Consider the following 13,749-nt stretch of genomic DNA (forward strand, 5'->3'; position numbering starts at 1 on the left):
AAACATGTTTGCTGGCAGGTGTTTTCTGGACATCTGCTGTTTGCAGAGCACCTCAGTCCTTGGAACCAGGTGCCCTGTGGACCCAGGAAACCTGAGTGAACTTGCCTTGGTGGCACAGCGAGCAGAGGAACCCCAGGTGTCTCTTCTGCAGGCTCCTGAGGTGGCTCAGCTCAGCACCTGCTGGGTGCTGGGGGTGGCAGGGACAACTGAAATGCCGTCCCTGCCACGGGGTTCATAGACAGCAGCATACACACGTTTGCTCTCGAGATAGGGCCACTGGAGGAGTGGCCCAGGAGAGGCGTGCGGGCCCTGGAAGGGATGGCCTGCCCTCTGTAGGGAATGGTGCCAGCCTTCCTGAAAGTCTGCAGTAGGGTGGCACGGCAGAGCCACACTCAGGCAAGCACCCATTGTGGCCAGGAGGGCAGGTGGGCAGGTGTCCTCAGCACCATAAACCTTGATTTTTTTTTCCTTTGGGGCAGATGTAAATTTGAGGCAAATGAGACAAAGAAGCTGAAGAACAGCAAATATCCAGGAGAAGGGGGTGCCCCCTTCCTTCCCAGGCCCCTGGCACCTGCTCCCTGTGGGTCCCCTGACGTGACACCTCCCTGGTTACAGGTGCACGCACTTACACATGCACAGAGATGAACAGCCCTCATCTCTCTTCCCATGGCCTCGGCTGAGGCTATCCACATGTGTTCCAGAGAGCAGTAATAGAGGAGGGCCCCCCGACCTCAACCTCTGGTTCACCCAGTGCAGCCTTTTTTTTTTTTGCCCTCTATAGTGGTGTTGTATGTGAGATTTCCTTTGTGAAGTTGTTTGAAGCTGCAGCCCCAGGCCTCATAAACGTAGATAAGCAGAGTTACCATTTGTTGATGGCTACTTGTGCTGTGTCCAGCACTCTGTTGGTGAAGCGAGGCTTCCTCGCTGGAGCGCAGAGGGAGTCCCGGAGTTCCTCCTTCCAGAGGGCGTTGGGCTTAGCTTTGGCACAGGGTTGTTCTGGTGCATAGTTTTTCTCAGATGGCTAATCTGGGATATACCTGGTCATTGGCTTTTTAACTTTAACACTGCCATTTCCTTTCAGTGTCGCGGCCAAGTAGCTTAGAGAGCAGTAGAAATACATCCAGCAACAGCTCACCTCTTAACCTAAAAGGTAAGTCTTGTGCTTCTGTGTACTTTTAAAAATTGATTTGGGCCAGGCACAGTGGCTCACGCCTATAATCAGCACTTTGGGAGGCCCAAGCAGGTGGATCGCTTGAGCCCAGGAGTTAGAAACCAGCCTGGGAAACATGGCGAAACCCCATCTCTAAAAAAAATAAAAAATTAACTAGGCATGGTGGCGCAGTGCCTGTGGTCCCAGCTACTCAGGAGGCTGTGGTGGGAGGCTCACTCGAGCCTGGGAGGTCAAGGCTATAGTGGGCTGTGATCATGCTACTGCATTCCAGCCTGAAAAACAGAATTGAGGCCCTATGTCAGGAAAAAAAAAAAAAAAAGTGTATTTGGTGGTTTGGCTCTGGGGTCATATTATCATAATTTTTAAAATACATGACTAGGGGTTTCAGATGCATTCGGACGCATTCAGAGGCCACACAGTACGGTTTCAGGCACAGGCTGGGAGTTAGAATGGGTTGGGGTTCAGCTCCCTCCTCCCCCCGAGTAGCACTGAGAATGCAGGCGTGTCACAGGTCCCGAGTCTCATTTACTTCATCTGTAGAATGGGGAGAGTAACACTAGTTCCATTCTACTGTGGCCACAGAACAAATGTGGAGGATTTTGATTCTTGGAACATGTATAGTTTGTGTTAGGCACAGAATGTGGTCTTTCTTCATGAACCTTCCCTGTACATTTAGCCCCTAGCACGTAGCAGGTGCTGAATAAGCTTTGAATACGTGAATGAGCGAGCGCTGACAAAGGCAGTGCCTTTCAGCTAGTAATAACTTAAACTTTAGCAGAAGCTTTCCACTTTTATCTCAAGGTATTTTGTTTTTAAAGCCAAAGTGAAATTCAAAAGGACCCCAGACTTTCAGCCTGGTGGGAGTAAGCCCTGAGTTTTCGGGCAAGGGTTTTACTCTGATAGTCTGAAGTGGGCAAAGGCAGCACGAAGCCTCTGGAAGCCACCAGAGGGCTGCCAAGACTAATGAGGGTTCTCCGTCTCCTGCCCTGACACCCAGGCTCCTCCGAGCAGCTCCATGGCCGGTCCGAGAGCTTCAGCAGCGAAGACCTGATCCCCAGCAGGGACCTGGCCACTCTGCCCAGGGAAGCCAGCACACCGGGACGCAACGCCCTCGGCCGCCACGAGTACCCCTTGCCTCGGAACGGGCCTCTCCCACAGGAGGGTGCCCAGAAGAGGGGCACAGCCCCTCCCCACGTCGGAGTGCGGCCCTGCCCGGCCTCCCCCAGCAGTGAGATGGTCACCTTGGAGGAGTTCCTGGAGGAGAGTAACCGCAGCTCCCCCACCCATGTGAGTGATCCAGACACAGACTTGGCCCGTCTCTCTTCCCTCGCTGTCTCTTCCTGGCCCAGGACCATAGCTGCAGAAAGGGATGGGGTGGGGGGGCGTGGCCTAGGCACAGAACTGGCTTGGACATGAGAGGCTGACTAGAGCACTAGCTGGCAAGTCACCACAAGCCAGCCGCCAGCCCCTGACCCTGGAGGCTGCTCTCCCCTGGGTCTGGGAAGTGAGCTGGCAGAGCTTGTGGCCGGCACCAAGGGTGTGTGGCCAGCACCTGACTTACAGGGCTAGGATCTCACGCTGGGTTTCGTGGCAGAGCTCTGAGTACCCGCTTACCCTGCATTTTCTCCAGCAGGGATTGGCAAACTTTTAAGGACCTTGAAAGGGCCAGAGAGGAATGATTTTAGGCTTTCTGGGCCTCACAGTCTGTTGTAGCTACTCAATTCTGCCACATTCGAGAAAGCAGATACTTGATCCTATGTCAATAGATGGACATGGCTGACATCCAATAAAGCGTTACTTAGGGACACTGACATTTGAATTTCCTATGATTTTCGCATGTTGTGAAATACGTTTTTACAAAATTTATTTTTGACCAATTAAAAATGTAGCAACTGGCCAGATGCAGTGGCTCACGCCTGTAATCCCAGCCTTTGGGAGGCCAAGGTGGGCAGATGACCTGAGTCCAGGAGTTTGAGACCAGCCTGGCCACCATCTCTACAAAAAATACACCCGTCTCTACAAAAGATAAGCAGAGTTGTAGAGACACCCATCTCTACAAAAAATACAAAAATTAGCCGGGCATTGTGGCAGGTGCCTTTAATCCCAACTACTTGGGAGGCTGAGGCAGGAGAATCATTTGAACCCGGGAGGCGGAGGTTGCAGTGAGCTGAGATTGCACCACTGCACTCCATCTTGGGCGACAGAGCGAGACTCCGTCTCAAGAAAAAATAAAAATTAAAATGTAGCAACTATTCTCACCTTACAGGATATACAAAAACAGGCGGCTAGCTGGATTTGGCCCCAGCCCTGCAGCTCCTCACCCTAAACACTGCCTGTTGACATCCTCCTGCCACCTCTGAAGGTCTTCATTTAGCTTTTTTGAAGCTGCACATACGTCTTTAAAGTGCTCTGAATTTCATCACGTGAGCTGTTGGGTTACTGAGTGAGTGAAGTTCACTGTCTGCAATTGAGCCCTTTTGAGGATTCTTAAAACTTCAGTCTTTCCATCTCATTCCCCTTAAAGAAACACATTTGGACTATGTCTAGCTCTCTGGTAAACCCTGTGACCTGCATTACTAGGGCACAGTGACACAGAAAAGAAAGTGTGTGTTTGGTAGATATTTATTGAGCACCTACTGTCTTATGTTAAGCAGTATGCATGGTGCCTGCTCTTGAAAAACAAAGCAAACCAGTTCATCAGCAGGTTTTCTTTGCCTGCATATGCTGTGTCCAGCCTTGCAGTTGACACGAGAGAAATATAAAACATGGCCCTGGCCTTCCTTCACTTAAATATTCCTCTCTCCCAAGCACTTACTCTGTGCAAGGAGCTGGAGAAGCCAAAGCTGGAGAAAACAAAGGAGGGCCTGCCCTCGAGAAGTTAGTGGTCTAATGTTGTGGTTCTCAAACTCAGGTGTGCGTTTGAATCGTCTGGGGGCCTTGCCAGACCACAGAACCCATCCCCTGAGTTTCTGAATCAATGGGTCTGAGGTTGGGCTCGCTGAGATTTTGCATCTTTATAAATTCTAGATAATGGTCTTGCGGCTGGGTAGGCACCATGGTTTAAGAACCTCTGGTCTAGGCCAGGCGATGGCTCATGCCTGTCATCCCAGCACTTTGGGAGGCTGAGGTGGGCGGATCACTTGAGGTCAGGTATTTGAGACCAGCCTGGCCAACATAGTGAAACCCCATCTCTACTAAAGATACAAAAATTAACCGGGTCATGGTGGCGGGTGCCTGTGATCCCAGCTACTCGGGAGGTTGAGGCAGGAGAATCTCTTGAACCTGGGAGGCTCAGGTTGCAGTGAACTAAGATTATGCCACTGCACTCCAGCCTGGGTGACACAGTGAGACTCTGTCTCAAAAAAAAAAAAAAAAAAAAAAAAAAAAAAAAAAAAAAACTGCTGGTCTAATGGACTGAACAAGAACACTCCAGAAATTGGGGGGCCCTACAGCTGGAAGGCTTTCCTTCTCAGTCTTTTTTTGTTATATGCCCCTTATGATGCGTTCCTTTCCCTTTGGAGATCTGGAGGCAGGTTCTGAGCAAGGAGTGGGGCCCCTCCCTGCTCAGCTCAGACTCGTCCTCACAGTCCCCATTCCCTATGCCCTGTACTGTTACCTTTCCATTTTTAGCTTAAATGAGACCCAAACAGTCTGGCTGTAGCAGTTTCTGTTGAAAGATGATGCCTGGCGTGCAGCGAGCCAGCTCCCTCTGTCTGCCTGGGATATTTAACCTCCTACCCCTGACACACCTGACTTCCCTCCTGGTACCCCTGACACACAAGGACCCTAAGGTGCACAGGGGCTTCCCATCCCAGGGAAATGACAACCGTATGCCCACCGCGCCCCCACTCTCTGGGCGTCGATGATGCAGGGAGGGCATGTCACAAGATGGGGGCTCCCTGTGTGGCCAGGAAGGGTGGGTATGAAAGGCTCTGAGGTGTGTAGGGAGGAGCCTGGCGGAGTGGAAAGCAGCTCTGGAGTCAGGCAGCCACAGGCTTTCATCCGGGTCTGCCTCTCTCTGGACGCATGGCCTGCCAAACCTCTGTGACCTGTTTCTTTACCTTGACACAGCCTTTCAACAACCTTGCAAGGTCATTTTGAGAATTAAATGAGTTTCTTTGCAATTATACATGTGGTTCCCAGAACAGCACATGGCCCCACAGGTGATGAAAGGTACCTGTGGATATCACGGGTCTTACTGGATGCCCACCCAAGATGTGTAGCATCAAACTAGCATAAAACAGCAGATGCATCTCTGTCCAGTGGCACCATGTCCAGATGTTTGTGTGGGACAGGAGTTGCTGGCAGGTGCAGATGGCTCCTGAGCTACCAACCCGCCTTCAGGCTGACACCCTCCGGCCTCTCATCCCCCATGAACTCACTTCTCTTCCTCTTCATCCATGTCAGCCTCAGGAGAAGCTGTGCTTGCAGAAGGCTGCAGTTCCCTGAGTGGGGCCATAGACCCTTGCCTCCGTGGTTCTGTCTGTTCCCAAGGTGGTGGCAGATGACACCTGCTCCCTGGGCGGGGGAAGCACAGCCTGGGTGGCAGCTTAGCAGGGACAGTGTGGCAGCTGGGCCTTCCCAGTGTCTTCATTTCCCTGTGCAGCCCCACCATTTCCCCTTCTGGACCCTTGTGGACCCCATTTGTACCTCTCTGTCCCCTGCCCCCCTCCCACCCCCATTCTGCCTCTTTCTTCTCTTTCTCGGGCCCGGAGAGAGGTCTGAGTGGCAGTGAAGGTTCCAGCGTTTCAGGAGCTGCTCTTGTTCCTCTTGCCCTCGGTGGCGCAAGGTGAAGTCCTTATGATGTCCCGGGGTGACCGGGGAAGGAAGGCCCTGCTCACGCCCGCCAGGGTTCTAGTTCCTGCTGTGCTTGGTGGAAACCAGACAGACCGAAGCAGTCGGCTGTAGTCGAGGTTTCTGGGAAACTTACTCACTTTGTAGGAAGTCATTTCCCTCTCTGGGTCTGTTTCCTTATCTGTAAATTTATGGGGTTCTTTCCTGGTGGTCCCCATGCTGCCTCAGCCACCCTCACCGTCCTGCCCAGGGCTGGTATGTGTGGCGGGGGCGGTACATGTGCCTCGGAAAAGGCAGGCAGGAACTACAGTCCCAGCCACGCGGGCTGCTCAGGCGCCTGGGCGGGAGGAGGCTCTGAGGACCCGCCCGACCCTCATGCCCACCTCCACCCTTGCCCACCTCCACCCTTTACTCTCTTCTCCGTAGGATACTCCCAGTTGCCGGGATGACCTACTGAGTGACTACTTCCGAAAGGCCAGCGATCCCCCAGCCATCGGAGGCCAACCAGGACCACCTGCCAAGAAAGAAGGGGCCAAGATGCCCACCAGCTTTGTGGCCCCCACTGTCAAAATGGCCACCCCCCCCTCGGAGGGGAGGCCGCTGAAGCCCGGGCAGTACGTAAAGCCAAACTTCAGACTGACTGAGGCTGAGGCCCCACCCAGCGTGGCCCCGAGACAGGCCCAGCCTCCCCAGAGCCTGTCTCTGGGCAGACCCCGGCAGGCTCCGGTGCCCCCAGCTTCGCATGCACCTGCCAGCCGCAGTGCCTCCCTGAGCCGGGCCTTCAGCCTGGCCTCAGCTGACCTTCTCCGGGCCAGCGGGCCAGAGGCCTGCAAACAGGAGTCCCCTCAGAAGCTGGGGGCTCCTGAGGCCTTAGGGGGCAGAGAGACAGGCAGCCACACCCTGCAAAGCCCCGCACCCCCCAGCTCCCACAGCCTGGCCCGGGAGCAGACCCCAGTTGTGGGAAAGGCCAGCAGCTCCTGTCAGGGCCCAGGTCCCCGCTGCCGGCCGCTGGACACGAGGCGCTTCTCCCTGGCTCCCCCAAAGGAGGAGAGGCTGGCCCCCCTGCAGCAGTCTGCCACAGCCCCCGCCATTGCCACTGCAGGTGCTGGTGCTGCTGCTGCTGGCAGTGGCAGCAACTCCCAGCTCCCGCACTTCTCACCTGCTGCAGCCCCGGCTGCCAGGACCAAGCCCAAGGCGCCCCCACGTTCGGGGGAGGTGGCCACCATCGCCCCTGTCCGGGCAGGGCTCAGCCTCTCAGAGGGAGATGGGGTCCCAGGGCAGGGCTGCAGTGAGGGGCTCCCGACCAAGAGCCCAGGTCGGTCTCCTGATTTGGCTCCCCACCCCGGCCGGGGCCCCGAGGACTGCAGTCGAGGGAGCGTCTCAAAGAGCAGTCCGGCCTCCCCGGAGCCCGGCGGGGACCCGCAGACCGTGTGGTATGAGTACGGCTGCGTGTGACTGTCTCGTGGTTGAGCTCGAAAACCTGAAAACTACTGACGCGCCTTCCGACTCTCACGGCCTTTTCTCCTGCTTGCCTGCGGTGCCAGGAAAGGGTTTGGAATGAGGAAAGGGGTTCCCACGCATTTCTGCTGTTTGTTCTGTGAATGGAAACACTGTGCCAAGCCCCGAGAGGATTACGCTTCCAGGTGTGTAACGTGTCTTCTGTATCTGCCGCTTCCAGCAGCTGATATCTTTGGAACAAATCCACGTCAGCATGGGGACCAATTAAGATGCAATGACAAACTGACTTCCCCCAAAGCAGACACTACTCCAGTATGTCCCAGTAGAACACTCATTTGCAACGTGTGGAGCTCCGTTAAGCACACACACACTCACACAACAGGCCTGGCGGGTCGAAAAGCCCATTCCCTCTCCCAAAGGCCACTGGATCCCAGAGAAGCCCAGACTGGCAATACTACAAAGGTCTCCAGGGCCTGGCAGACCCCAGAGTCAGGCCTGCTGTTAAAAAGTGAGAGTGCTGCTGTTCCACTCCTGGGGTCCCAGGCGCTTCCCTTTACCCCAGGACCCAGGGCAGGCTGCAGGGCAGCTGGTGGTGGCCTTGGCCATTTGCCCCCAGCCTCCAGCTGGCTCCTGAGCTCTGCACCAGGGGTTTTGGGGACCACACAGGCACCTGCCTTCCTAGATTTCCCTGGCTCACTTTTCTGCAAACACTGGATCTGCCAGGCCTGGGGATTGGGGGGCAGGACAGAGGCCCCCATCCAGCCCCCTCCAGGCCAGTGTGCACAGTGCACCGAGGGGTCACCCGCACAGAGCGAGGTGCAAGCTCGATGTGTAACCTGGCTGCGGCACCCGACTTCCCCAGTCTCAGATGGGGTGTTGATTTATTTCTGAATAACTTTTTGGGTATAGAAACCAATTTTTTTTAATATATGACATGTATATGTACACACTCATGTGAAATATGTATACTTCGGGGGGATCTATTTATGTTCCAGTGGGAGTCTCTCTCTTCTGTCAGGAATCTTTGCTGCTGCTTTGTGTCTTTGGTCAGATTCCTGACAATTTAGTTTCCTGTTGTAAAGGTGCTTTTCCTGGGGTAAACTAAACCTATTGATTTTTTTTTTAAGATTTTTTTTCCTTTTGATTTAATATGCTGAGAAAGAAACGGGAGACTTTTGAATGTTAACAAGATCCATTTTAGGAGTGTTTGGGGTTGTGTATTAAATAGCCATTCGTTCTGGAAATCAAGGACAGAATTGTAATAAAATGGAATGGAACCGAACCACGGTCTGGCTTTCCTCATTGGACATTGTTAGCATCGGGTGGGCCCCTGGGGACTTGGGGCTCCCTGCGCCCCTCCCTCTGCACCCCGGGGACCCTTCCTCCACAGTTGGAATCCACCACTTTCCTTGCCACTAGGTGGGGGAAGCTGTTATACGTGCAACCAGAGACACATGTGAAGGACAAAGATTTCCTGTAAGGTGACAGCTTTCCACCCCTCCCCAGGTGTGTTTAAGTTAGCATCAGTTGAATCCTATTTTGTTTTTCTAATGGGTCACCACCACCACAGGGGGCATGCAGTGGGCTGGAGACCAGTCTGGGCAACATAGCGAGACATTGTCTACACAACAGAAAAATTAGCCAGGCGTGGTGGTGTATACCTGCAGTCCCAGCTACTCGGGAGGCTGAAGACAGGATCCCTTAAGTCTAGGGATGTCGAGGCTGCAGTGAGCAGTGATGGCGCCACTGCACTCTATCCTGGGAGACAGAGTGAGGCCCTGTCTCAAAAAAAAAAAGATAAAATAGTGGGGTGTGGTGGTGTGCACCTGTAGTCCCAGCCACTAGGGAGGCTGAGGCGGGAGGATCACTTGAACCCCAGCAGTCGAGGCTGCAGTGAGCCAGGGCTTGTGCCTCTGCACTCCAGCCTGGGTGACCGAGCAAGACCCCATCTCAAAAATAATTGAAGAATCCTATTTTGCTATGGCGTTCGTCTCATGTCGTGACAGGAGCTCAGCCTGAAGGGGCTCCTTACAATTTTCCCAAGGCTACTCAACCAGTAAATGCTGGATCTGGAATTTGGACCTTAGGGGCCGCAGATACTGAAATCGGATGCATGGTGGGGAGGAGGAAGAGAGGGAAGGAGGAGGCATGAAAATGGCCACGCCTGACCAAGGTTCTTCTGATGTTTTTCTGTCCAGCTGCCACCTCAGTGTCTCCTTCCTTCCCACCAAACCTATTTTTTGGCTCTCTCCACTTGCCTCATTGCCCGTTCTCCCTGAGGCTCTGCAATCTGTCCTTGTATCTGGCTACTCCGCAGAAACTGCCATCCATGCTGTTTTGAGCCAGACTGAGCGGCGGCCACCCACAGTCTTCATCCTGTGTGGCCTTTGCAATACTTGACAATTGGCCAGACACTTCTTGGCACCCTCAGCCTCTGCTGCACGCTTCTCTGTCCCTCTGGGACAGCTCTGTGCTGCCTGTTCCTTTGTCCCTTCATTCATCCCTCTCGGGGACGTCAGGGCTGTGGGCAGAGCCCTGGATTCTACCTCCACCACTCCCTTCTGGTGCATTTCCCCTTCAGGCCTGACCCCACCCTCCCTACACAGGGAGCGCTTGTGGAGATGACCTCCAGCCCAGCGTCTCCTGACCTTCAGGCTGGGACTCCTGCCCTCATCAACCCAGCTCCCCTGTTCCCAGGACCATCTCTGCAGCCTCAGGAGCCTGAGATTCGAGCTGGACTCCTCCTTTCCTCACATCCCCCATTTCACAGGTCACATCCTGGACCTGAGGGTGAGGCAGGAATCTGGGCCGCTCCCCTCTGCCGGCTGTCTCTGCCCTAGGTCACACCCTCCAGCCGACTGGTCCTGCTGCCTCGGGCTCTCCCCCTACTCTTCCATCCACTCCAGCCAGCTTTTGGTCCCATTGGTCCCGCGGGAGAGCTCCTGCCAAGGTCGCTAATCCAGAGGCAACTTCTTGGCCCTCCGTCACTTCTCAAGAGGTGCCCCGACTCGGGACCTTCCTATTTAGAACACTCCCCTCCACATTGGCCACACTTGTGAGCAGCGCGAGGTCAGGCATAACCAGGTCCACACACGTGTGTGTCTTTCCACAAGGTCAGACGCTGTTTCTTTTCTTTTTTTTTTTTTTTTTCTGAGACAGAGTTTCACTTTTGTTGCCCAGGCTGGAGTGCAATGGCGCAGTCTCAGCTCACTGCATCCTCCGCCTCCCGGGTTCAAGCGATTCTCCTGCCTCAGCCTCCTGAGTAGCTGGGATTACAGGTGCCCACCACCACGCCCGGCTAATTTTTGTATTTTTAGTAGAGATGGGGTTTCACCATGTTGGCCAGAATGGTCTCGAACTCCTGACTTCAGGTGATCTGCCCACCTCAGCCTCCCAAAGTGCTAGGATTACAGGCATGAGCCACCGCGCCTGGCCTCTTTTAAATGTACAATAAGTTATTTTTGACTGTAGTCATCCTCTTGTGCTATCAAATACTAGGTCTTATTCTATCTAAATCTGTGTTTGTTCCCATTAACCATGCTTACTCCCCTCCCAGCCTGGTTACCCTGCCCAGCCTCGGGTAACCATCCTTCTACTCTCAGCCCCCATTGTTAGGTAACTAGAGCACCCTAATGGCGCTGGTTCCGGGTTCTTCTTCCTCAATGCAAGCCCACCAAAGGAAAAACCAATCAGAGAGAGGTGTTTTTCCCGCCTCGCTCTAAGCCCCATCCCAACCAATCACAAACATCCACGCAGCCCTCCTGGGCATAAAAGAAGCAACCCCCCCTCCGCTCTCTCTCTCTCCGTCTCCTGCCCAGCCCAGCCTGCTGCCTCCAATAAAGATCTCTTGGCTGAGCCGGTGTGCCGTGGTCTTAAGTCTGAGCGTCACTCTTTCACTGGTGCCGTGACTCGGATTGGGACTCCCCGCCTCTGGCGGGACCCCAGTCCCCCTCAGACTCAGACCAGGCCCCGGCCGTCCTTCGCCCAATTTCCCGTCCGCCGAACAGCGCATCCACCACCGGCTCCCGTTTGGTAAGTCCCCTTCCGTAGTCTGCCGCCTAGTCCTATACTGTGGCGACAGACTCCTGCTTCCCCTCCTCGACCCACAGGGAATGGAGTTTTCTCCCTCTCCTCCTCGCTCCTCTGGCCTGAGCCTCCGCGCCATACTGTTGGCGACAAAAATCTTGGTACCAAGTGGCTCACGGTCCCTCGGCCATGCTGTTGGCCCTTCAGTCCCTTCGCCTTGGTGACGACCAACCGAAGGCCCTGAACCTGATTACAGTGTTCGGCTAACTAGGGGACGCCCTCTTAGCCCTCACTGCCTCTCTGTCCATGGGAGGCTCTGCATCCCTGCCGGCCGACTCCCCCCTAAAATGCCTTCTAGACAATCTGGCTACCCTAGGCCTTGCCGCTGACCTCAAACCTAAACGCTTAATCAAATTCTGCACGCAAGATTGGCCGACCTACCCCTTAGACAACCAAAATGAATGGCCCCTTATGGGACCCTAGACCCTGAAATTTCCCAGGGCCCTTACAATGATTGTGCGCACGGGAGATTGGGCAGAGATCCCCCATGTTCCTAACTTCTCCTATTAGACGATAAGCCTCACCTCTTTCTGTCCCTGTTAACCCTAACCACAACAAGTGTCATGGCTGGCCTCCACTCCAAAAGCCTTTCCCAACCCTCTCCCCTTCCTACTTCTGATGTTAACCCTGCTGACGAACTGCCGCCACATCACCATCCCCAACCTCGCCCCTCCGCCACCGCGCCACCGCCAACAACCCCAGCCCTACCCATCGGATCGCAGGCAGTCCCCGACCACAATCCTGGCTGCAATTATAACTCCCAAGATGGTGTCACAGCCCGAGACCACTTTGCCACCTGTTTAATAACAGGTCTCCGGAAGGCAGCTCAAAAGGCAGTCAATTTTGATAAACTCCACAAAATCATCCAAGAAAAACATGAAAACCCATCCACCTTCCTCGCCCGCCTTACACAGGCACTCCAACAATACACCAACATGGACCCTAAAGCCCCCGACAGCAGACAACTTCTCATGTTCCATTTCTTCGCACAAAACTTCCCAGACATTTGGGCCAAACTAAAAAGGCTAGACAGAGGTCCATTTACCCCGCAGACCGAGATCCTCGCCACCGCGTTCAAGGTCTACCACAACCATGACAAGCAGGCAAGGAGGCAAAAGTGCCAAATGTTGGCTCAGGCCTTCAAGGCCCCAACCCAACCTGTCAGACGCCCTGCCTCTATGTCCACTCACCGCCAACCCCCTGGACCCTGCTTTAAGTGTGGGAACAAAGGTCATTGGGCTCGTGAGTGTCCTAATCCCAGGCCACCCAAAAGACCGTGCCCCAAGTGCCAACAATCTGGCCACTGGGTGACCGACTGCCCCAGCTCCCTCGGGGGAGATGGGCCAGACCCCGTCCTAAAGCCGATCTCATTAAGTTGGCAGCCTACGACTGACGGGGCCCTAGGACCTCTTCCCAACACACACCATCACCACGCAGGAGCCCAGGGTGCCTCTTGCGGTGAGTAGGCGTCTCGTCATTTCCCTCCTACTTCCTCGGTTCTGCAGGAGTATTAAGGCGCTGTCTCCACCTCTGGCCCTCCTATAGTCAAAGTAGGGGGCCACCCCATGCAGCCAAAGACCACCCCGCCCCTAACATGCTCTCATAAGTTCCTGATCATGCCCCAGTACCCCCCTTCCTTTCCTCACACTTCTCGGCGTCTCCAGCGACATCTCTCAAGCCACCGAAGACCTCCTTCAGCAGCTAGACTCCTCCTCTGTTTCCGTCTCAGTACAGCAATCCTGGCTCTTACTTCTACAGGAAGGAATCCAACTGTTAAACGCCTCTAATATCTCTCCCTCCAACTGTTTCCTATGTGTCAGCCTCAATAAACCGCCACTTATTGCTGTTCCTGTCACCCTCCCAAACACTACCAACACTTCTGATCATTCGCCACCCCCAACACCCCCTTAATATCCGGTGTTCCCTCTTCAATACATCCCAGGCCGTTACCTGCTACACAGGCTCCCCTGAATCCTTTTCCTTCTGCAATACCTCCACCTCCTACCCTAACTCTTCTGCCCGCAATGGATACTTCTTCTGGTGTAACCACACTCTTTACAAAACAATCAATTCCTCCATCAATACCACCTGCTTCCCCGTCACACTCCTGCCACAACTTACCCTCCTCTCCCTTTCCGAAGGGACCACCGCCTTCAACCTTAACCACCCTCCCATAAATCAGGCCCCAAGAAAAAGACGGGCCGTCTTTATACCTGCCATCCTTGGCCTCTCCCTTGCAA

The 13,749-nt window shown here is 54.4% G+C and overlaps 1 protein-coding gene across 5 annotated transcripts in view; it reads left to right on the forward strand.

Annotated features, from left to right (window-relative positions):
* CCDC88C (coiled-coil domain containing 88C) overlaps positions 1-8,705 on the forward strand; it is a 147,082-nt gene extending 138,377 nt beyond the window's left edge. For 4 of the 5 annotated variants that reach the window (XM_055288402.2, XM_055288405.1, XM_055288404.2 and 1 more), the window contains 3 exons: positions 1,082-1,150; positions 2,169-2,458; positions 6,392-8,705. In XM_055288402.2, the coding sequence (XP_055144377.1) occupies positions 1,082-1,150; positions 2,169-2,458; positions 6,392-7,420 (1,388 nt within the window). In that variant the 3' untranslated portion in view covers positions 7,421-8,705. Of the gene's footprint in view, positions 1-1,081; positions 1,151-2,168; positions 2,459-3,437; positions 3,615-6,391 lie in introns of all 5 variants that reach the window. The other variant, XR_010122022.1, reaches the window with a different exon arrangement.
* Positions 8,706-13,749: the final 5,044 nt, after the last annotated feature.

This window comes from Symphalangus syndactylus, chromosome 8 (genome assembly GCF_028878055.3).
Source record: "Symphalangus syndactylus isolate Jambi chromosome 8, NHGRI_mSymSyn1-v2.1_pri, whole genome shotgun sequence".
NCBI lineage: Eukaryota > Metazoa > Chordata > Mammalia > Primates > Hylobatidae > Symphalangus > Symphalangus syndactylus.